The sequence below is a fragment of the Phyllostomus discolor genome, chromosome 2 (genome assembly GCF_004126475.2).
Source record: "Phyllostomus discolor isolate MPI-MPIP mPhyDis1 chromosome 2, mPhyDis1.pri.v3, whole genome shotgun sequence".
In the NCBI taxonomy this organism is placed as follows: domain Eukaryota; kingdom Metazoa; phylum Chordata; class Mammalia; order Chiroptera; family Phyllostomidae; genus Phyllostomus; species Phyllostomus discolor.
This window is the reverse complement of record NC_040904.2, coordinates 196864574-196886223: the sequence shown is the minus strand read 5'-3', so window position 1 is coordinate 196886223 and position 21650 is coordinate 196864574. Positions and strand designations below refer to the sequence as shown.

Sequence of the window (21650 nt, the reverse complement as noted above, 5' to 3'; positions counted from 1 at the left end):
ACTCTATTTTTTTATTTAATCTTTATTACATTTTTTCCATTGTGCCTTAAGAATTCTATAACGAAAATAAGATGCATAAAGAAAAAGGAACCCCCTATATTGAAATAACCTTTTACTCTGAAGTCAATGCTTACCATGATCACTAAATAGAAGTTGCTTCCACTTCTGCCTTTCTGCCTCTGATGCTTTGAATCCCAGCACAGACTTTAATTCTTGGAGAACCCTCTTGGATTCTTCATGTTCACGCTTCTGTCTCTCTCTATCTTCTTGAGACAAATAATAATAATCATCCTTTCTGAAATCACTGTCCAAATCGATATCATCTACATAAGCTTCTAATTCCTGAAAATGAATAAAAGAACAAGTACTTTACTTCAAGCAGATAATTTTCTAGTGGGATTCATTTGTTTAATGTCCAAGATTAAAAAAGGAAGACTCTTGGCACAGGTCATTAAGCACAGTTGGGAAACACAGCAAACACAGGTAAATGGAAAACTTGAAAAAACTTCAGTGATACTAAAAAGGGTTGTAAATAAGAAAGTTTAAATTATTTCAATCATTTTTCTACTCTGATACCATTCTACAGCTCTAGTTAAGATTACAGTGATTAGTTCTGTCAAAACCAATCAAAATGAGCAGGGCTGGTGGTCTGGGGAGGTGGTCCGGATGTCAGTCGTCTCGTGGTAGACATTTGTGGTGCTTTCTGACTTTCCAACAAGTCCGAACACTATTCCTAGGATTGGGAAATATCTCATCTAGGACTCTCCATAGCACTAAGCCAGATGGTAGGATCACCGCTTACACAGCCTCCCTCGCAGTTCTGCTCAGGCAAATGACTTGGAGTGCTCTAATCGGATGCACCTGGGTCAGATCTGATTGTGAAGTTTGTTATAAAAGAAGCAGTCATCTTGAGGAATCCACTCTGGTAAGAAAGGGAGCAGATCAAGCTTCCAGAGCGGAGGTTCTGAAGGTAGCACTGACGAGCGAGTGGCAGTGTCCGCGCCCAGCGACTTAGCACTGATGTTGCTACTTGAACAGCTCTTTTCAGATATTTAAGATTTTTACCCCAGCCTGGTTCAAGCCTGATTACCTGGCCCTCTGAGATATTGTCAGGTATGTAATATTTTTAAAAAATTTTCCTGTTTGTTAAACTAAGTAGGGTTGGTCTCCCTTTGCAATTAAGAATACTGAATAGACTATATGATGTAAGGAAAACTTCTTTTTTTTTATGTGTTTAATCACTTTTAAGTGTCTAAGAAGTGGATGATTAGATATGAATAACAAGAAAATTTCCTGGTAGATTCAATGGATTAAGATGGATTAAGGAAAACTCCTTTTCCTTAGGATGAACAAAATAAATCCTTGTCAATATCTCATGCATGCATTAAAAATTGTTTTCGAAAGCCAGGTGTAACACAGATGCAGTCAAACGGACCAGCTGAGTGCACGGGACTTCTGTGCACGTACACGTGCCGGTGCCGCCACTCAGACCAGGAGAAAAACACTGCAGGCATCGCAGGAGGCACCTTTGCCAAGGCACTAATTTTTAATGTGCTTAGTCACTTGTAAGTGTCTAAGAAATGGACAGTTAGGTATGTATATCAAAAAAATTTACTGGGAGATTCAATGGATTAAAATTCAAGGCACTATGAACTAATGATTTGATAGAAATTTAATATATTGTGATTTTGAAGCTCATTAGAAACAAAAATTCAACACTTATTCAACAGTTAACCATGTCACATAACAGAGGTAGGTAAGCTTTGTACACATAAACCCTTCTTTCGGGGGGAAAAAGCAATTTTCTTTGTGTAGGTAAGCCCTTCTTTAGGGGGAAAAAGGCAATTTTCACCCTTACCTGCTCCTCAGGGACTGGATCTTTGTCTGCAATGTGTAGAGTAGGCTGCATCAAAGGTACCACAGTACAGCGTGGGTTTTCACACGCCACATCAGGTTTGTCTTAAAAAGAAACAGGCCACACAGAAATGAGTGAATATCTAATGAACAACCAAAAGGCACAACAGTTCCATCACCTAAGAACATTTACTTACGCTGCCCCTTTATACCATATTCCTCCCTCCATATCCACCTGCTAGTAACCATTAATGTTTTCTGTTCCTATTAAATTTAACTATTTTAAGAGTGTCATATAAATGGAATAATATGTGGTGATTTAAGCCTGGCTTCTTTTGATTAGCATAGTGCATTAGAGATTCCTCTACCTTATTGATCAATCAGTAGTTCATTTCTTTATTGCTGAGTAGTATTCCATTATATAGATGAGATAACAATTTATCTATTTACGAGTGGAAGGGCAAGAGCTTCTTTTAGTTTTTAGTGATTATGAATAAAGCCACTATAAACATTTGTGTATATGTTTTTGTGTGAACATTAAGTTTTTATATCTCTTGGGTAAATATCTAGGAATAATACTACTGAGTCATTTAGTAAGTAATGCTTAATAGTGGGGGATGAGTAAAGGATATTTATATAACCTCAAAGTATTTCTTTTATAAAATAATTATTATGAAAGAGAAGAAAGGGCAAAGGAGAACAAAGATCTCGAAAACTAAATGCCATGTAGGATCTGGATCTGGACATTAAAAAATATGACTGGAGCAATCAGTGAAATTAGAATGGGGTTGGTGGATTAGACGGCAATATTGTATCCATGTTAATTTACTGATCTTGATGGTTACTGTGGCCATGTAGGGGAATGTCCATGTTTTTAAAAAATATAAATGGAAGTATTTATAGGTAATGAGGTTTCATGTCTGTATCTTACTCTCAAATGGTTCAGAATATCACCAAAGGAATTTATATACAGATATATAAATAAGGCCAATGTGAACAACCAGGAAATCTGGATGAAGGGTACTGTGAACTATTCTTGCGATATTCCTGTAATTTTTGAAATAACTGGAAAAAAAAAAGACACAACCCTCCCTGGCTGGATGGCTCAGTTGGTTGGAGCATCGTCCCCGTTCACCAGGAGGTTGGGGGGTCAATCCCTAGTCAGGGCACTTACAGGAGGCAACTGATTGATGTTTCTCTCTCTCTCTCTCTAATATAAATCAACATGTCCTTGGGTGAGGATTAAAAAAATGGCCACTATGTGCATCTTAGTGAGAAAAGTTTGGTGAATTACTTCTATTTTAATTCATATCATTACCATGTATGAACAAAAGTGCCATATACAGAGCATAATTAAGAAATAGCTTATCACCTGCCTAATAATGTAGAGACAGTTTTAACAATCATATTTAAATGAGTGACTAAGATTCAACATCTCAGAATATGCCAAGAGGGGAAGCAGGATGCATCTTTTAATACCAATGGTATTTTTATTAATAGAAAATGTACTCAAAAGCTATGGACTTGGGTCATTTCAAAAGCTTAAATGCATAAATATTTGCACCTATTAAAAATCCATGGCAAATTTATCCTTTGGGGAAAAATTATTCACTATTTACATTTCAGATATAAAGTAAATCTACTGGTAATATATCAGTAATTAGTATGTTAACATTTCCTTTGAAAAAAGTTAATACATTTACTATCTAAGGACTTATTCAGCATGTTTAAGACATTACACAAAGTATTACTGATTTAACTCTAAACAAAACAATGACTAACAGAATGATAAAACATTAATTACCTTTGGCAAAAATACTACTACTGTACATAATCCGATTAGCCTCATCATAAAAGCTAAGGAATAAACCTGGCACTGGTTTATAGCTCAAGTTAAAAATTAATATGTCAAACAGTTCCAGTGAAATTAGTCAAACAAAGTATGAAATCTGGGTCAAGTTAAAGCAGGTTTGTGAAGAATTTCAAGACTGTCTCTTTACCTAGCAGTGTCAGGCACTGCCGTGTTACTATTAAGTGATGGTACTCAATGCAGCTTCGACCCCTGGAAACAAACACTTGGTGCCACCTGTCGTAGCATTTGTATATGATTTCATTTTTTAAAAAAATTTTATTTAATCATTGTTCAAGTACAGTTTTCTCCCTTTTACTCCCATTCCAGCCCACCCACCCATCCCTCCCCACTTCCCTCCCATTACCTCCCTCCCCCTAGTTTTGTCCATGTGTCCTTTAAATTTGTTCCTGTAAACCCTTCCCACTCTCCCCTGAAATTCCCTCTTCTCTCCCCTCTGTTCACTGTCAGCCTGTCCTCTATTTCAGTGTCTTTGACTATATTTTGCTTGTTTCTTTGTTTTGTTGTTTAGGTTTCTGTTGAAGGTGAGATTGTGTATGATTTCTGAATAACAAAAGTAAATATTTTACCTTAAAAGCAAAACTCAGTATCTGGCCCATGAATGTCAAACTCATTATTACCCTAACTGGAAAAGAGATTCTAGAAGTTGTAATAATAAATAATACTATTAATATTTATCCCTTCATTTAAGGTTTTAAAAATTAGGTAGATGATTCAGTGAACTTTCAAATCATATTGATTTTTTTACATTACTAAGAACCAAGACTTCATATTCAGTATCAATTTGTACATGTAAGCTCCACTTTTTCAGTAAACTAAGAAGTTTTGTCAAGTCAGTTTCGTCACGGTGGCAAGAAAGGTACCTAATGAAATCATACTGGAGTAGAATCTGCACAAGAAGTCTCTCATAGGTACCTTTTCTATCTGTATTTCTTCGTAGCAGCTTGTCCACTTGAGAAATGGCCTCTTCCCAGCAATTGTTGCTTGCTTGAACATGAGGCTGAATCAGCCTTAATTTCTGTTCCAGGATTTGATAAGTTTCTGACACTAGTTCTTGTGTTTCCTTAGTGCAAACAAGCTTTTCAAGTTCATCTTCAAGAATTATTACCCTGAGTGATAAAGGAAAATTGTTTCACCATTTCTAAAATATAAAATGGGAAATTTATAATTTTTAGGGCTTATTTAAGAAAGTAAGCTTATAAGCTGAAAAAAGTTCTGGAGATGGAAGGTGGTGATAGTTGTTCAATAATGTGAATATACTCAATGCTACTGAACCATACGCTTAAACATGGTTAGGTGGTAAATTTTATGTTATGTGTATTTTACCACACTTTTAAAAAAGCAGTATTATATATTTATTCAACAAATAGTGCTTACATACTAGGTATGTCCTGAAAGGACAAGTCAAACCCAAGCAGTAGAAACGCATCTTCTACTGATGAGAAACTTGTAACCGAACCACAGAGATTATACACATATATAAATATAGTACAGTATCATGAAAAGTTACAACTAGCACTTTATTTCTATTTTACAGGTGAGGAATTAGGTCCAGAGAGCTGAAGAAACTGGCTCAGAGTCACACAACTGGTAAACTGTAAAGCTGGGTTGAACCAGCTTTAACATGAACCAGCTTTAAAATATCGCAGAGATGAAAACACAGTGTTGTACGAATTCAGAAGAGGGGGAGTTGCTACCAGCAATGTGTACAGATAGGGAATGGCTAAGGAAGAGGTACTTTGGAGGTAGTACTGAGGGATGGATAAAATTTGAGCACGTACAAAGATGAGGAAGGTCACTTCAGATGGAATAAAGGAAAAAGGCAACTTATACATTTTGGCTGGATTGAAGGAAAAAGAGTGAGAAATAAAGACAAAAAGGCAGACGGTAGTCAGTTACGGCAAACCCTTTCTGCCAAATGTTTTTTTTATAGACTTCAGTCTAAGCTGCTATACTCTGAAACCAGGTAAGGTTTTGGTTAAGTGAGAAAGCAAATATATGCCTCAGAAACTATCTAGCAGTGAGCACTCCGGAGGAGGAAGAGCAGTTAAAGGGTTACTGTCTTCACATAGGAAAGTGAGAGTGGGAAAAGCAAAGGAGACAACAGCAAAGGGAGTGAAACAACAGTTTTTAGATAAGACTTTTAAAAGTTGTGTGTAGCAGTGCTATAGAACAAGAACAAATCAGATACGATAATTACTGGTATACTCTCCAGTTAAAATATTTTGAAAGGCAACACAGAATACTTCATTTTAAAACAGGACATACACTTCCCATCATTATCCCACAATCTCTTACAAGAAAGCAAAGCCCCTCCTTTTCATTTGCGTATCTGCCCAGTGCGGTACTCTTCCCAGAGCCATCTTCTCCCATAATGCATTCCTTCAGGCCCAGCATGTTTCTGGTTCTACTGCCACAAATTAATTCTTTAGAGACTCTGGCTTTACCTCATAAACCTTTCCACTGAAAACTGGTTTTCCTCTGATGAGAGTCCAACCTTTGCTACCCACTCACGTTGAGACCGCCTGACCTGCCATATTCCCTGTGGCATTCACCTGCTTTCTTTGAACAGCAGCTACAGACCACTGGAACATCCCTGCCTCACAGTTTCTTAATTTTGCCCTGTGCCCTACCTAACCTTGACATCAGCCTTACACACCTAATACCAGACCTTGAACTGATAGGAAAAAGCTTATCTTCTCAAAATGTCTTTATGACCTTAATTTCCTATCTCTGTACACCACATCCCCCTTTACACTAGTAAACTAGTCATTTGATTTTACTGAGACTTCAAGCCCTTTTGACCCATTTTATATTATAAAACTGATTGTTACCCTCTCCCTTCCACTCTTGCCTGGTAGCCGGGGTCAAGTACACTAACTACAATCATATAAATTAATTAAATTCCTATGACCTTCCTGATTACCAACACAACATGAACCCAGCCATCCATCTGATCCAGTCCTATACAACAAGACTTCACCAAAGTGATTGCACCCTACATTTTACCAAGACAGAGTACCAGCAACACCATGCAAAATAGAAGATCAACAAATATGCACCCTCCATCTTACTATCCAATCAGGCCCAAAAACCTTGTCCTGTGCTACAGGGAAATGTTCAAATCTGCTGAGTTTATTGAGAAAAATAGCAATGTACTATTCTATAGCTATATATAACAATGACTTTTAAAACTATAAATGACTCCCCCAATATAGTACTTACATATCACGTTTCTCTGCTATATTTGTAGCTATAAACCATCCTTCATGCTGCATGTCTCAATTTTGCTTCTTCTTTCTAGCTAGGACACAAGCCAACAACCACAATGGCATAAGAATGAAGCTTGCTAATCATGGGGACATTTCCTTATATAGCTTCTAAACTTACTCATTCAGTAATGCTTTCAGATGGAGCTGCAAGCTGCGTACAGCTGTGTGAACATTATTCAGTTCTCTTGACTTCTGCTGAGTTTTGGATAAACGCTGGGGTACTGATTGGTGCTGAGTTTCAAAGTACCGATAGAACTCATAGCTGCGCTTAAGCTCTTCCAAGCAGGCAGAATGAGCATGAGGTAGACCCTGAGTCACGTCAGATAAAATACGATGAGGCAAAAGTGCTGAAGTAAGTAAGGGTCCAGGAGGTGCATTAGTTGTAGAAAGTAACAGAGCTAACCGTCTAAAGAACTCTGAACTCTGTGCCACCCAGAGTTGGAACAAAACCTAAAAGAAAAAAGAACTAGATCAATAAAAAATATTTGCCAACTTTCAAAACAAACTTTAAATTTTCCACTTTATCCTAAGTAATGAATATAGTTGGGCCTGAATTAACTCTAAGATTAGACTCTGAGAATTTTATATCAAATTATGTAGTCATGACACATGGGAACTTATGATCCTGATATGGCAGGAAACACCAGTATGTAATTTAATACAGCTCTAACCTAGAAGGGAAGTGTTGATGGAATGAGGCACACCTATTAGAAGTAAATGTTGATGAATTGTTTAAAAATTTTACACAAAGAAGAAAAGAAGACAGAAGGAATAATAAATCTACATTAAGTCCAAAGAAACAAGTTACTGATGGATCCAGAGTTTGGGGTTCAAAATCACACCATTATTTTGGCTAGGAAACAGTTAAGAAATAACATAAAAATCAGTTCCAGGGTGTTCATACCTAGAAATGTCTGGCATGAGAAACTATAAAACCCATTCTTGAGAGACATGCTCTGAATTCACGCAGCAAAGGATTTCTCCAGATATAGTCCTGTTCAGGAGGAGGACAACTCCAACACAAACAAGCAAACACACACGGGGAAGCAATCTAGTAGGAATGAGAGTTAGCATACTACAAAGAGGACTGAACCAATTTTGAGTCCAGTTTTGCACAGCTAAGAAAGTGGACATTTTTAGACTATTTTATTAACTGAATATTATGATAATTTAATGTAAAACTAATTTACCATTGATTTATTTTTTTAAAAATAAGCAAGGTCAAATTTCCAAACTGCTAAAGGCAAACTTACCTAGGAATTTTGGAATATAAATAAGCTTACCTCATAAAGTCTTATTAACCATTAAATGTTATGATTATAATGATCTTCTTTATTCCTTTATTTGTTCATTCTACAAGTATTTCTGAACACCTATGATGTACCAGAACTGTTCTAGGTGCTGACAATATAGAGGAGAACAAAAGAAAAAAAATCCCTGCCCTGATGGAGCTTATATTCAAGTATAGGGACAAGAGGTAATAATAAGTAAAAGACATAGTTTCTTTGCTGATGCGCTGTGGGGAAAAATACCGCGGAGATGGGGAACAGTGACTATGTATTTCTGTGTGCATGCGTAGGGAAAAGAGGAGGGAGAGGGAGAGGTAGACAGGAAGGGCTCTAAAAAAGTCTGATCCAAAATTGAGGCATGAGACTATCATCTGGGAAGAGAATTGCAGGGAGCAGGAGGTTCAATTGCAAAGTTTTTTAGTAGGAGTGTACTTGGCACATCTGCAGAACAAAGAGAGTATGGCTGAAGAGGAGTGTGGTAAGTGATCAAGTCACTAAAGTAACTCTGGCTTTTACTCTTAACAGAAATGGGGAGCAACTGAAGGGTTTTGAGCACAAAGTTATGTATCTGAATTATGCTTTAATAGGTTCATTCTGGCTGCTGTGTTGAGAGAAGACAGGGAGGTGAGGGAAGTGGAGACCCATTAGGAAGTTACTGCAGTAATTCAGATGGAGTTAATGGTAGCTTATACTACAGTGGTTAGCGGTAACAGGTGAGCAGTACTTGGACTCTGGACATATTGTGAAAGTAGAACTGACAAAATCTCTCTTTTTCTCTCTTTTTGTATCCTCACCCAAGCACATGCTTATTGATTTTAGAGACGGGGGAAGGGAGGGAGAGAGAGGGAGAGGAACATCAGTGTGAGAGAGAACATCGATTGGTTGCCTCTCATACGTGTCCCAACTGGGACCAAGCCCACAACCTAGGCATGTGCCCTGACTGGGAACTAGACCCACGACCTTTTGGCTTATGGGATGCTCCAATCGAGCCACACCAACCAGGGCCAAGTGTATCCTTCGATGTGGCTTTTAATATATGAAAAAAATTCTTGTTCTAAACAAGAATTGTGGACATTTACCAAAGGGAAGACATAGATCTTCAAAGTTCTTTACTCATGTTTGTTGAAACAAATGGCTAGTAAATAAAATCACTCATATTGGCTCCCCATTAAACTCACTTATCGCCAAACTTTAATGCTTACATTAAGAATTTTAAGTATTTTGGTATCAAACTATAAGGATCTTCTTACCCAACCTTTATAATATACTAAGCTTTTACAGGCAGCTTCAAAAACATCAGTAAGGCTATTACAGTGATAGTATTCAGAAATAATAAAAGAGAAAACAGGTGCACCGTTTGTGTTCAGAAAGCACAGGAACAATCCAAGAGCATCTGTCTTTCCACCAGCCCTTCCCTCCCTTCCTCCAATGAATTACCTTCAATGCCGGCAGGCTGAAGCCATCTGTAAGGTTATGTGCTTCCTCCTCTGAAATCTGCTCCTCACTAAGTCCAAGGCCCAGCTCCTTAAAAGGCACCACACAGATGTAGTTGGTCACATTGTCACTCTCAGAGTTCAGGGGGTAGGTTAAATTAGGTTAAGGCAATCAACAAAGACTTTTCATTACAGCCTAAAGGGTACACTAAACCTGCCCAGCATTACCTTTCCTATTCTTTGTTGTGAACTTTGACTGGAGGAGATCTACATAATTTTAAAAGAAACTAATCTTAAAATCCAATATATTGACATACCTCAGATATTTTACAGGATCCTTGTGAATAAAATATTTTTACATCTAAAGTATTAAAAATTCAGTTATTCACAAATGCTAACAGGCTAATTTCAGTTATTTCTGACACCTTTTGAGACTGTATTACATTGTGCACTTTATTGTATCATGGCTCAGGCACTCACTACCCTACAGTAAATACTTGGCTTTCCTCCCAGTCTGTGTGCTGTGGGACACCGCTAGCTGACCTTCATCTCAAAGTGCATAGACTGCCAGGCGAGTAACACCACGCCTGTTCTATCTAGGTTGTCTGGCACAGGCTACTGCTTCTGTTTGCCTGCCTCTATACTTTCTACCCCTATTCCTTAGTCACCTAGTCCCCCTACCCAAAGACAAAGGCAATCCCAGTTACCAGTACCTTGTGTATCCTCAAGATGTTATATATACATACACATGTAAAAGCAAATCCTGATATAAGTGTATGTAGAAATATGCACGTACATATACACACTTATCTCCTCATACACATATATACATAATCGCTTCCATACACGAATGGGAGGGTAACATAAACACCGCTCTCTGCACTTTGCTTTTTTTCATTTAACAATATAATTTGAACATTATTCCACAGTTGTGCATCAAGAACTTTATCATGTTTTATAGCTGCACACTTCCCCTTGTTTACATATAACCAAGTGTTTCTTTTTTAAAAGGAGTATTATTTTTTAAAATCACGTGTCTAATCTCTTCAGTTTTTCAATTCTTTCAGAGATTTGTCTTTTGATAAGAAATGATTCATTTCCCCCTACATTTTCAAAGTTGCAGCCACAAAATTCCATATACTATGCCTTTATGATTACTTTAATTTCTTTTGTATATATGGTTATAGGTCTATTCTCATTACTAATGTTATATATTTCCACTCTTTTTATTTTGATCAGGCATGCAAGGATTTAATGCATCTTATTGGTCTTTTGAAAGAAACAGCTGGTGGGTTCATTTACTTTTAATTTCTTAGGCTTTCCTGTGTGGAGAACCGGATCTGGCCCCTGCCTACTTCATCTCACCCACTCCCAGCTGCTCACTGTGCTCCAGTCACGGTGGCCTTCTTCCTGTACTCCAATCATGCCCAATTTACTCCTGCACAAGGTCTATGTACTTGCTGTTCCATCTAACTGGAACATAATCTTTCTCCTCACTCAGCCTCAGTTTAAATGTTGGCTCCTCAGAGATGCCTACCCCACCATCTAACTAAAAGCATCAACCCACCAATCACTATCTTATTGCACTGAGTTGTTTTACTTCTTTATGGCAAATAAGTGAAAATCTTATCTGCCTGCTTTTCATTCATCACTTCACCCACCAGAAGGCAAATGCCATGATAACAGGGATCAAGTCTGCCTTGTTCACTGCTAGGCGCTCTGTGTCTAGATAAATGATTGGCACAGAGAACTTACACAATCTGAGAGCTTTGTTAGGCTACCCCTTCTTGCTCCCCTGCCTCTCACTAAACTCTAAGCTCCTGAAGCAGGAACTATGTTTATTATGTTTACTACTGTATAACAGTGCTAGTATATTGGTAAGCACTGAGCTCATACTCAATAAATATTCACCAAATGAGTACCAACTTGCCGTTAGCATGCCACAGCATCATAATTTCTATTTCTACATTTTTGCTTCCTTCTACTTGGAATGCAGACTCTCACCATCTTCAGGACAACTCCTACTAATTCCTTGAGGGTCAGCTCAGGCACCACTTCACTAATAGCCCTCTGACCCCACAGGCCTAGTACATTGTCCTGCTATGCTGGAAGGTCACTGGGCACTTACACTGTATTGTGAATACTGACTTACCTACTGACTGCACTCAAAAGTCTTTAAAATTAAGTAAATAGTACACATTTTTGCTCGGTTTTCCTAGCCCATAATAGGCAGGTATTAGCTAGTGGGGAAACTAAATGGCTAAGTTCTTGACTAAAATGGAAATGCTTTCTCTCAATTTCTATATTTCTATACTACCAAACAGGTAGTATAGTACAGTGAATATACTTGTATGTATGCACAGTGCTAGAGTATCCAGCATACAGAAGGTGTAGTCTTTATAGTCCATTTACCCATTTATGGGTACTTTATTTATGAACTTTAATTAAAATAAAGATCTTATATTCCTTTATTTCCTAACAACTAATTTTTTAAAGGTTTTATTTATTTATTTTTAGAGAGAGGGGAAGGGAGGAAGAAGAGACAACATCAATGTGTAGTTGCCTCTTATGTGCCCACCACTGGGGACCTGGCCTGCAACTCAGGCATGTGCCCTGACTGGGAACTGAACCGAGGACCCTTTGGTTCACAGCCCACGCTCAATCCACTGAGCTACACCAGCCAGGACCTAACAACTAATTTTTTGATTTGGTAAATTTAAGTGACTGACCCACCCTATCATGTATTTTCTTTGAGTGCCAGATGCTATCTAAGACTTTATATGTACTAACTCATTTGATGTCAACAAACAGTCAAAAAGACTATGTTAATATTGCCATTTTAAAAATGAATAAAGCAAAGTACAGAGAGTTAAGACACTTGTTTGTGGTCTCCTAGGCAGCAACGGATACAGCCAAAATTTAAAGGTAGCTGATCTGACTCTAGAGCCTCTGTTTTTTGAAAGGGGAAGGATTTCCTGTTGCCAGTTTATTTCCGTGTCATGACACAAATTGGCCATGTTTAGTAAGTTTGAAAATGTCAGACCCAGCAAAGCCAGACTTTATTCTTTGGACCAGTAAAGGGAGGGACTTCCAGTCTTTTCCTTGTTAAAAATGAGCCACATGACAACAGAAGAACTATCTTCCTGTCTGTTATTGTCGTTCCCCCTGGAATGCATTTCCAGTTTTAAAATAGAAGTAATGATGGAAATTAGCTTTAAAATAGGCAATCTCGGGTTATATATAACTTTTACAGGATGCAACTATAAGATCTATATTCAGGAATCTGGAAACAGTTCTTTTTCTTACTTTTAGACAAAAAAAGGATATTTTTTCAACATATATAGGGTAGCTATCCTTGCTGCTTGAAAGTTGGCTCTTACAGTTCTGTACACGGCCTTCCGGAGACCGATGAGGTGCTGGCTGGGATGCTGTCCGGCTTTATTAAATGGGCAAGCAGCACTGACCCTGTCAAGCAAACTTGAAAAGTAAAATGTGATACAACTGTACAGGTGTCCTAAAGTTTTTGTTTCTTAAATCCATAAATCTATTAAGTTTAGAAAAAAATTCCTTTTCCATGATTTTCATTAGAAAAATGATTATAAGTAATCCCACTCAGGTCTCATAAATAGGCATTTCCCTAATACATTTATAGCCACCAGAGAAAGATAAATGAAAATTAAAATCTCAAAGTATAAAGGCTTCCTCTAAAACGGGGAAACAAAGAATTGTAGTTGAAATGTAAGAGTATTTATGTAAAAATGACAACTTTTTTATATAGACACGTTACCTGCTAAAATATACTAAAGTGGTACTACTTTACATTTAGTTTTTAAAACCTTTATCTACAGTATGAAAGCCTTATTATAAACACTTTCACATTCTTAATATGCATTCACATATGTTCATCAATCATATTTTGGGCCACTTGTACAGAACAATCAAATACTATACAGAAGTGCTTTCTGTACATTCATAAAAGTAGGGTAAAATGACTTACCCACCTGCTGCCACTGGCACTTACCTACTCAAAATGAAGTAGGGGACGCAGAAACGTAACAGGACCAGTGGCCAACAGGGGAATGCAAGTAGAAAGGCAAAGTAAGGGTTACTATGTAGTAGCATAGCTACTCTCAAGACTGTTCAAGAGGAAGCACAATGCATAGCACTTTCCAAACAATACAGGGGGAGCGCCTACTTGCAACAATAACATAGAACACATTATGCTTTTATAAATGAAACTATGAATCATTACATATTACATGGTTATTGGAGTATGTTTTTTCCCACCTAACCGGTAACGTCTCCCAATAGCAAAACAAAATACTGGAACTTATAAATGTCTTACACTATACCCACAGATTGTAAAACAAGACGTCTAACTCAAAACTTCAAACATGTTAAACCAAATTAAAATATATTCAGACATTAAAAATCTATTTAAAAAACAGGACAATGACTGATAGGCTTATTTTAAAATAAAAAATGCAGCAAAGAAGGGTAAAATTATTTGCTATAGAGGACAAATTGGGGTAGAACAAAACAGTACTCATTTTTTTCAACATATGGCACTATTGTTTGTACTCCATTTTACTTACTAAATGAGTTTTAAGAACTAAAAATATTATGATTCAAGATCTATTATTGCTCATAATTTTTTCAATCAGTCATTCAGTTACATGAAGACAAGTGAAGCACATTTCCCCCCAACATTTCTTCTGCCTGTCTGGATCTGGATGGATAGAAGTCACAATCTGGAGGTAAATCATGTCTAACTGACCCATTTTAGCTTTTCATGCCTATTCAATACACATGGGTAAAAGGTGGACAATAACAAAAGGCAGAGAATCCTCTATACATGCCTAAGCATTAACTGAACACATAGCTCTTTGCTTAACCCAGTCAGTCCTCTCAATAAAGCACTGTGCAAGTCAAGAATGAAAAGCAGCTCTTACTCTTAGTGTATTTTTAACTTTTAAAACTTGACAAACAACTTAGTATCTGCTATGCTCTATCAAAAAAAAGTGAAGAATGGAAGGACAAAAATTAACAGATATCAAGGGCTATTCCATTTGAACTGAACAGAAAGATTAGTAATAAATCTCTTTCATGTCTTGGAATTGTTTAAAATACTGTTTCCGAATATGACAATGAAGAATGAAATGACTACTGGAGATTCTTCCACTTCCCTGTTTTGTGATTTTTCAGATACAGCTTTTATATCAAGATTATTTCAGCACTAATATAGAACAGGGCTCAGTAAAAGATGTGATGAATACCAAAGGTTCTTCTGCTTCTCTTCCTCATGATCTTCCAGACATAACTACAATTAACAGCAAAAATTATCTTCACCATATACTTACTTTTTCCCACCTATAGACTGCAAAGGTTATATGTTATATAATATTAAATATACTACCATACAAAGGAACCTTCATTAGCCTTTAGCAGCCAGCCGACCATACTGGAAACAAGCTTTAGAGCCTGATGGTACGGTTGTATGCAAAATTGCTTAGCACAGTACATGGAACATACCTGGTGCTCAGTACATATAACTTCCCTTTAACAATAGAATAAATAGCCTGTATAACCTGCAGCTTAATATACTTACAGCTAGACTGGTGGATAATTAATTTCAGTACTAATACAGAGCACCATGGGAATGTGAAATGTTATTATTTGCATGATACTTTGAGAGCATCCATGCCATAGTATCTGCTAACATTTACCTAAAGAATATTATTAATACATGGCAAGAGTTTTCGAAATGAATTCATGTTAGATACACCTATCAGTTAAATTGAGGAAGGAGCATCTGACAAGAAGGAGTAAAGGAAACATTTACTGGGTAACTGCATGCTGGGTTCAATGGTAGGCTCTCTTGCCACATTAGCTCATATAATTACATGGTAACACAGAAATAATTATGATTCTCAAAGCACTTTGGTTTCTCAACGTAGATAAGCACAATCATATTACATATTAAATCTAGCATGTATTTATTCCTTCACTGAGCAGTTAACAGACTTTAGTAATGCTAAAGAGAAATCCACTTTTTTCTATAAATGTAACACAGAAATGAAAATAGGTAATAAATATTATAAATTAACTATTTGGTAAAAAAAATATTTAAAAATAAAATAAAATGAACTCACAGTGTAAATCCTCTGGAAATGACTTCAGTTTCCTGAATGAGACGTAAAGCTTTTCTTACAAGGTTAGTAAAAGCTCGGCTATTTGTTGCCATGTCTTCCAAACGGACATTGTATTTTCTTAGGGTTACTTGTAGTTTGGCTGTCCTCCACAATCTCAAAGCTCTCATGATCAGATAAACAAATAGAAACACTCCCCATACTAGCCAGGTAGATACAATCCACCAAGTGGGAAGCATAATAAGCAAACTAATGAGAGCAAACAGCATTGAGACATCCCTATAACAGAGAAATAAAAAAATAATACCCATTAGACTAGAGAAAGGTGAGTTACCTTATCAGTAAATTAGGTTTACTAAAATAGATAGTATGTTAGCTTCTTTGTAACATATACCTTAAAAAATATGATATTTTAAAAAATCATGTGAAATAGTGTAAAAATAGCAATTAGACAATGGTCCTTAGATATTAAAATCTGAGCTAATAAGTTTAAGTTAAAGGACATAAGAAATAGGTGCCTTCTGACATGACTTAAAACGTTTGTTTTTAAAAATTTTTTCAATTACAGTTGACATTCAATATTATTTTATGCTTAGTTTTAGGTGTATATAATTTATGACGTGATCTCCCCAATAATTCAAGTGCCCACCTGGCACCTAAATAATTATTACAAGATTATTGGCTATATTCCCTATGCTGTAACTTTACATCCCCATTACTATTTTGTAATTACCAATCTAAATTTATTAATCCCTTCACCTTTTTCACCCAGTCCTCCAACACCCCTACCACCTGGCAACCATCACTTTGCTCTCTGTATCTGAGTCTGTTTCTGTTTTGTTTGTTTATTTTGATTTTTAGATTCCACTTATAAATCATATAATATTTGTCTCTCTCTGACTTATTTCACGTAGCATAACATTCTCTAGCTCCATAACTTTTTATTTTTAAAAGGCCTGGACTCTTTAATCTAAAAACAAATTATAGATTTAAAAATCCAATTTTATAAATTTAAAAGTAAAAATAGCTTTTTACTAATTTTAATATTAAAATACTTTATTAAAATTCAAATATATTATGAGTTCCTTTTCTCTAAAATCAGACTTTAATTATTTGAACAGATATATATATAGTATCTCAAGAAAATATAAGCATTTTTCCAATTAGAAGTAATATATACTTGAGAAATTATTTTGAATAAAGCCATCTAATTTTATATTGTCACAATTCTGGAATACATATACTGTAGACCATAATATGGACAAGGTTTATACTTTGACACTGCTTTAACTGCAGCAAAAATATGTATAAAATATTTTTCCTTAGATCAATTACAAATCTACAGATTAAAACACATCTTTTAAGCAATGAAGGCTTTGATGAAAAGGTGTATACATTAGAAAAGTTGAATACATTAGAAAAAGTGAATGTAGAGATATGTCTGAAAAACAGTAATACAAACTACAAAGAAAGTCACATATAAAAGTGCTTCTTAGTAAGTATTTGCCTGCCCTAATTCGCCGTGGCACCCTGTACTTTTAGAATAAACTCTCACCATCTACTTGTATGTATTAACAGAAAAGTCTACAATTATTGACAGGTCTCATAGTTGCTTAATCACAGCTGTGGCTAAAGAAAACTTGAAAGTTGTAAAATTCTGAAAACCTATGGTTCCTTTTAGCAGCCTCTTAAGTTCTTACATTTTTAAAGGAAAAGATGCTTTACTTCATCATGATGATATGAGTGATAGACGTTTGGAAAACATCCTACTCTGCTATGTCAGAATACGAAGCAGTTGTCAGTGTGACAGATGAACTCAGGACACTGAGGCCAATGAATGCAATTGCTTGTATAGCCTGGAACAGTTTAAGCAATGATTTACCCCATTTAATAAACTGATACTTTAACAGGAAGAGGATATTAATAGTTCTGTGTATATATAATCCCTTCTTACCATTCTTCTTCTTTTTTTTTTTTTTTTTATTTCAATCATTGTTCAAGTACAGTTTTCTGCCCCCTACTCCCGTTTCAGCCCCTCCACCCAACCCTCCCCCCTTCCCCCCATTACCCCCCACCCTTAGTTTTTGTCCATGTGTCCTCCAAATTTGTTCCTGTATTCTTTTTTTTTTTTTAATGGATTATCCTTGGACTTATTAGATGCAAATATTTGAAATTGTTGAAAAGTTCTAGGATAGGTAAATCATTAGACTATGTTCCCTCTGATCTCTTAGCCAACAAAGCAAGAGGTGATTATTTAACTCCATGTCCCATCCTACCCTTGTCTCTACAATGTAATTATGATATAATCTACTAATTGTAAAGAAACAAAGAACTGGCTAGGCCTGCAAGCACACGTATGCACAGGTATGTGGGTAAGATAGGTTCCTTTTGGCATGTCATACCCATTGTTGGGCTGTCAAATTCAGAACTAATTATACTGATTTGAAAGCAGATTTGTTTTTTTCAGCTTCACTTTAAATAGGATTTACTTGAGAAAGGTACTTTTAAAAAAACCTATGGCATATAATTAGCCACAATGCTACAATGTATGGAATGTTTATAATATAATGTCTTTACAATGGGGAACAAGATGATGGCTTTCCTCTGAATACTCTATACATAGCAAAGGATAGATGTTTTCTGGACAGTACCAAATATTAGGGGTTGCCAGAGAGCGCAGTGTTGGAAGGTGTCCATTTTCCTGTTGAGGTTGCCCTGCAGACAGGATACCGGGATCAAGTAGCTCAATCAGCTCCACATCCTCTTGTAACAGGACTTCCTGTTGCAGGATGGTATGTAGTGAGTCGAGTCGGAATCCAATATCCTTGCCATTAACAGACCAGAAGAGAGGTATTGATGCATATGTAATTTTGCATTAAATGCTAAGCTCCTAAGTGCTGATAAAACTTAGAGATGTTTATTTTCAGTATAAACTCCAAGAAGAAACAATAGTCCAATCTATCTTGCATATAACGTATGGGGTCTTTTTTTCCACTGTAAATGTGAAACAATACAAATCGAGGTGGATATTATCGAGCCACCAGATGTGAAATAAGTTTTTAATAAAAATATGTGAAGTAACTACAAATTAATAAATCTGTCTTGTTAACCCCAATTAAGTTGCTAGAACACACATGGAAAACATAATTTGGTAACATAAGATGCTATCCCTGGATACTGTAACAGTATATAGCCAGTAGGATCAAGGCCTTCTAAAAATGAACATTTGGATATTAAAAATACATCATTAAGGAATGTAATGTAAAACCACATTAACATGTGCATGGCATTTATAGTTTGCAAAATGCTTTCACATACACCAGCTCATTTATTCCTTCCTCTTTTCCTTCTATATATCTATCAAGACATAATCTTATACATACCAAGCACCATGTTTGGCACCAAGACACACAAAAAAATGAACAAGACATACAAGTCTCTACTCTTCTAGAGTTCATAGTTTAATGAAGGACCAAAAAGCAAACAGAGAAGTGCAATGAGGTATACCAAGGACATTATGAAAATGCCATAGAGGGACCAAAACTTGCAATGAAGTCAGAGAAAGTAAAAGAAGTATGCCTGAGCTGAAGCTTAAAGTAGGAACAAGAACTGACCAGATGTAAGAGTTGGAAGAGTAGGATGAGACAGAATAAAAGCTTCTCTAGAACTGCAAATCACTGATACTAGCTTTATGCAGAGTGTACATGGTAGAGAGGTAAGAGAAGAGGTAGCAGTGTTAAAGTGGATAGGTTAATTCTCACAGTAACCCTATGATGTACATTATCATCCTTTTCTTTATTCTTTAAGAGGAGAACAATGAAGCCCAAAGAAATTAACTAATTTTCCTGAAGTCTGATTTCAAAGCCTAAGTCTCTGGTAGTTCATTTTTGCTTCACTGTATATATTCTGTTCCACCACAAAATTTAAGGTTTCATTCTTGTATTAAATTTAGGAATAGACTGATCCTACTATAAGATAAAAATAAAGAGAACTTTTAAAGGACAAAGTCATTAGCAATTAAAAGAGGAAGGTCTAGAATTTGAAAGCAGTGGGTTTGCACTTCTTAGTTAATAATCATTCTTGCACCACAGAGTCCAGCCCTAGCTGCTCATAATGGGGACTCAGTAGGCATGCAGTGATCCATATATCAACTTGATCTTGGGCTACACAGCACTGTTAGAGAAGAAAAGGAATGTTTTTAATATTAGGCCTATCCACTAGGATATTTATTTATTCATTTTCCCTGATCTAAAACAATAACATTGTTTCAGTGGAATGTCCGTTTTCCTTTTCGCCTGTTCTCACCTTCTACTGGTGCACTCTGCATGGGCTCAGCAGAACTTTTATGTTTCATGTTTGAACTCTTGCCTCCTCCTTCTAACAATCCTGATTCTAACATTAGAAATCACTTAATGGTTTGCTGTCCCACCCCACTTTCATAAAGAGAGAGCAGCACAACTCTATACTACCTTTGGGTGTGGGGGGATGGGGAGGGAAGCAACAGGGGCAGGAAGTGAAGCACGGTAGATTTTTCAAGTAATCTTTGAAATAAACTTCACATATTGGTCTTACTATTTGGTTTGGAATCCCCAATCAGACATGGACACATGCAAATACAATATAAAAAATTAAGCTTTTTTTTAAACAAATGCTTTAAATCACACCTTTATAAGACCTCTGTATACCTATATACTGGTAAGTTGAAAGAAGCCTTACTAAATGAAGGCTAAAGCTCACAGAGAGGAGAAAAGCTACTAACACAGTGGGAGCATTCCCTGTTCACAGAACCTCTTACAGATATGCTGCTTAATCAGGAACTCACCTTCTTCAACCCCGTTCCTTGGCAACAGATGTACCTCCAAAACTAAGATAATGTGTACCTGAAACCAATGTGCTCTGACACAGTATTAATAGCTTTGGGAATATCTGATTCAAGAGTGTGACAAACTAATAACCTGCAGTCATCTACACAAGCAAATTAACTGAAAAGATACCAAGACACTCCAAATAACAAAATATTATCTTACTTATTAGATTGCCTTTACAAAGGAATAACTTGAACTATATTCTGATAATTATAGCTGTAAAACTGGATAAGATTAATGAATAAAATTTTTCTTAAAGATAAATTATAAACTATTACCCTTTAATTATAAAAACAAGAACTGCAGAAAATATAGAAACTGTGTTGCAATACAGCAATGAAAACAGATACCTGCTAAATTAAGAAACATGCTACAACAGACCTGTTTGGACTCAGGTCCAAGACTCAAACACATGAAATTCAAAAGGCACCACTTCTGATGGACTTAAATACTAGCAGGTATCATCTGAACAGCCGGGCGCTATGTGTTGCAGGGAGGTGCACTGTGAACTTTGGCTCACCCTCAACAACTTTGAGTACCACAACCTAATTAGTACCTGGGTTTATATGTTGGTTCCACAACTTAAGCAAGTTAATAACCTCTCTGTTCCAGTTTCCCTTTTTTAGAATTAAATTTACTGGGGTGACACTGGTCAGTACGGTCACGAAGGTTTTCAGGGTACATTTCTATGACACATGGTCTGTATATTGCACTGTGTGCCCACCACCCAAAGCCAAATCATCTTCTGTCACCATGTATTTGGCTTCCTCTACCCTTTACTACAACCCACCCTCTGTTCCAGTTTCCTCATCTGAAAGATAAGTAGTGCCAGCTTCATAGGGTTGTTGTGAGAATTAGATAAGTCAGTATTTGTAAAATACCAGGAGTGTATGGTGCATAGTAAACGCTATGTAAGTG

The 21650-nt window shown here is 36.4% G+C and overlaps 1 protein-coding gene and 1 long non-coding RNA gene across 9 annotated transcripts in view; both read right to left on the bottom strand.

Moving 5' to 3' along the window:
- VEZT (vezatin, adherens junctions transmembrane protein) overlaps window positions 1-21650 on the bottom strand; it is a 65730-nt gene that overhangs the window by 8582 nt on the left and 35498 nt on the right. For 5 of the 8 annotated variants that reach the window (XM_028531800.2, XM_036019430.1, XM_036019428.1 and 2 more), the window contains exons 4-11: window positions 18519-18691; window positions 15871-16146; window positions 13046-13195; window positions 9723-9870; window positions 7115-7446; window positions 4640-4833; window positions 1859-1959; window positions 135-342 (exon numbers count right to left, since the gene is read on the bottom strand). In XM_028531800.2, coding sequence (XP_028387601.1) covers window positions 135-342; window positions 1859-1959; window positions 4640-4833; window positions 7115-7446; window positions 9723-9870; window positions 13046-13195; window positions 15871-16146; window positions 18519-18691 — 1582 coding nt within the window. Of the gene's footprint in view, window positions 1-134; window positions 343-1858; window positions 1960-4639; window positions 4834-7114; window positions 7447-9722; window positions 9871-13045; window positions 13196-15870; window positions 16147-18518; window positions 20286-21650 lie in introns of those variants that run through there. The other 3 variants (XM_028531802.2, XM_028531801.2, XM_036019427.1) reach the window with 2 other exon arrangements.
- LOC118499158 lies at window positions 10615-13037 on the bottom strand. The gene is made up of 2 exons (XR_004901673.1): window positions 12406-13037; window positions 10615-12193 (listed from the first exon to the last, which is right to left on the bottom strand). It is a non-coding gene; the product is annotated as an uncharacterized LOC118499158 (long non-coding RNA).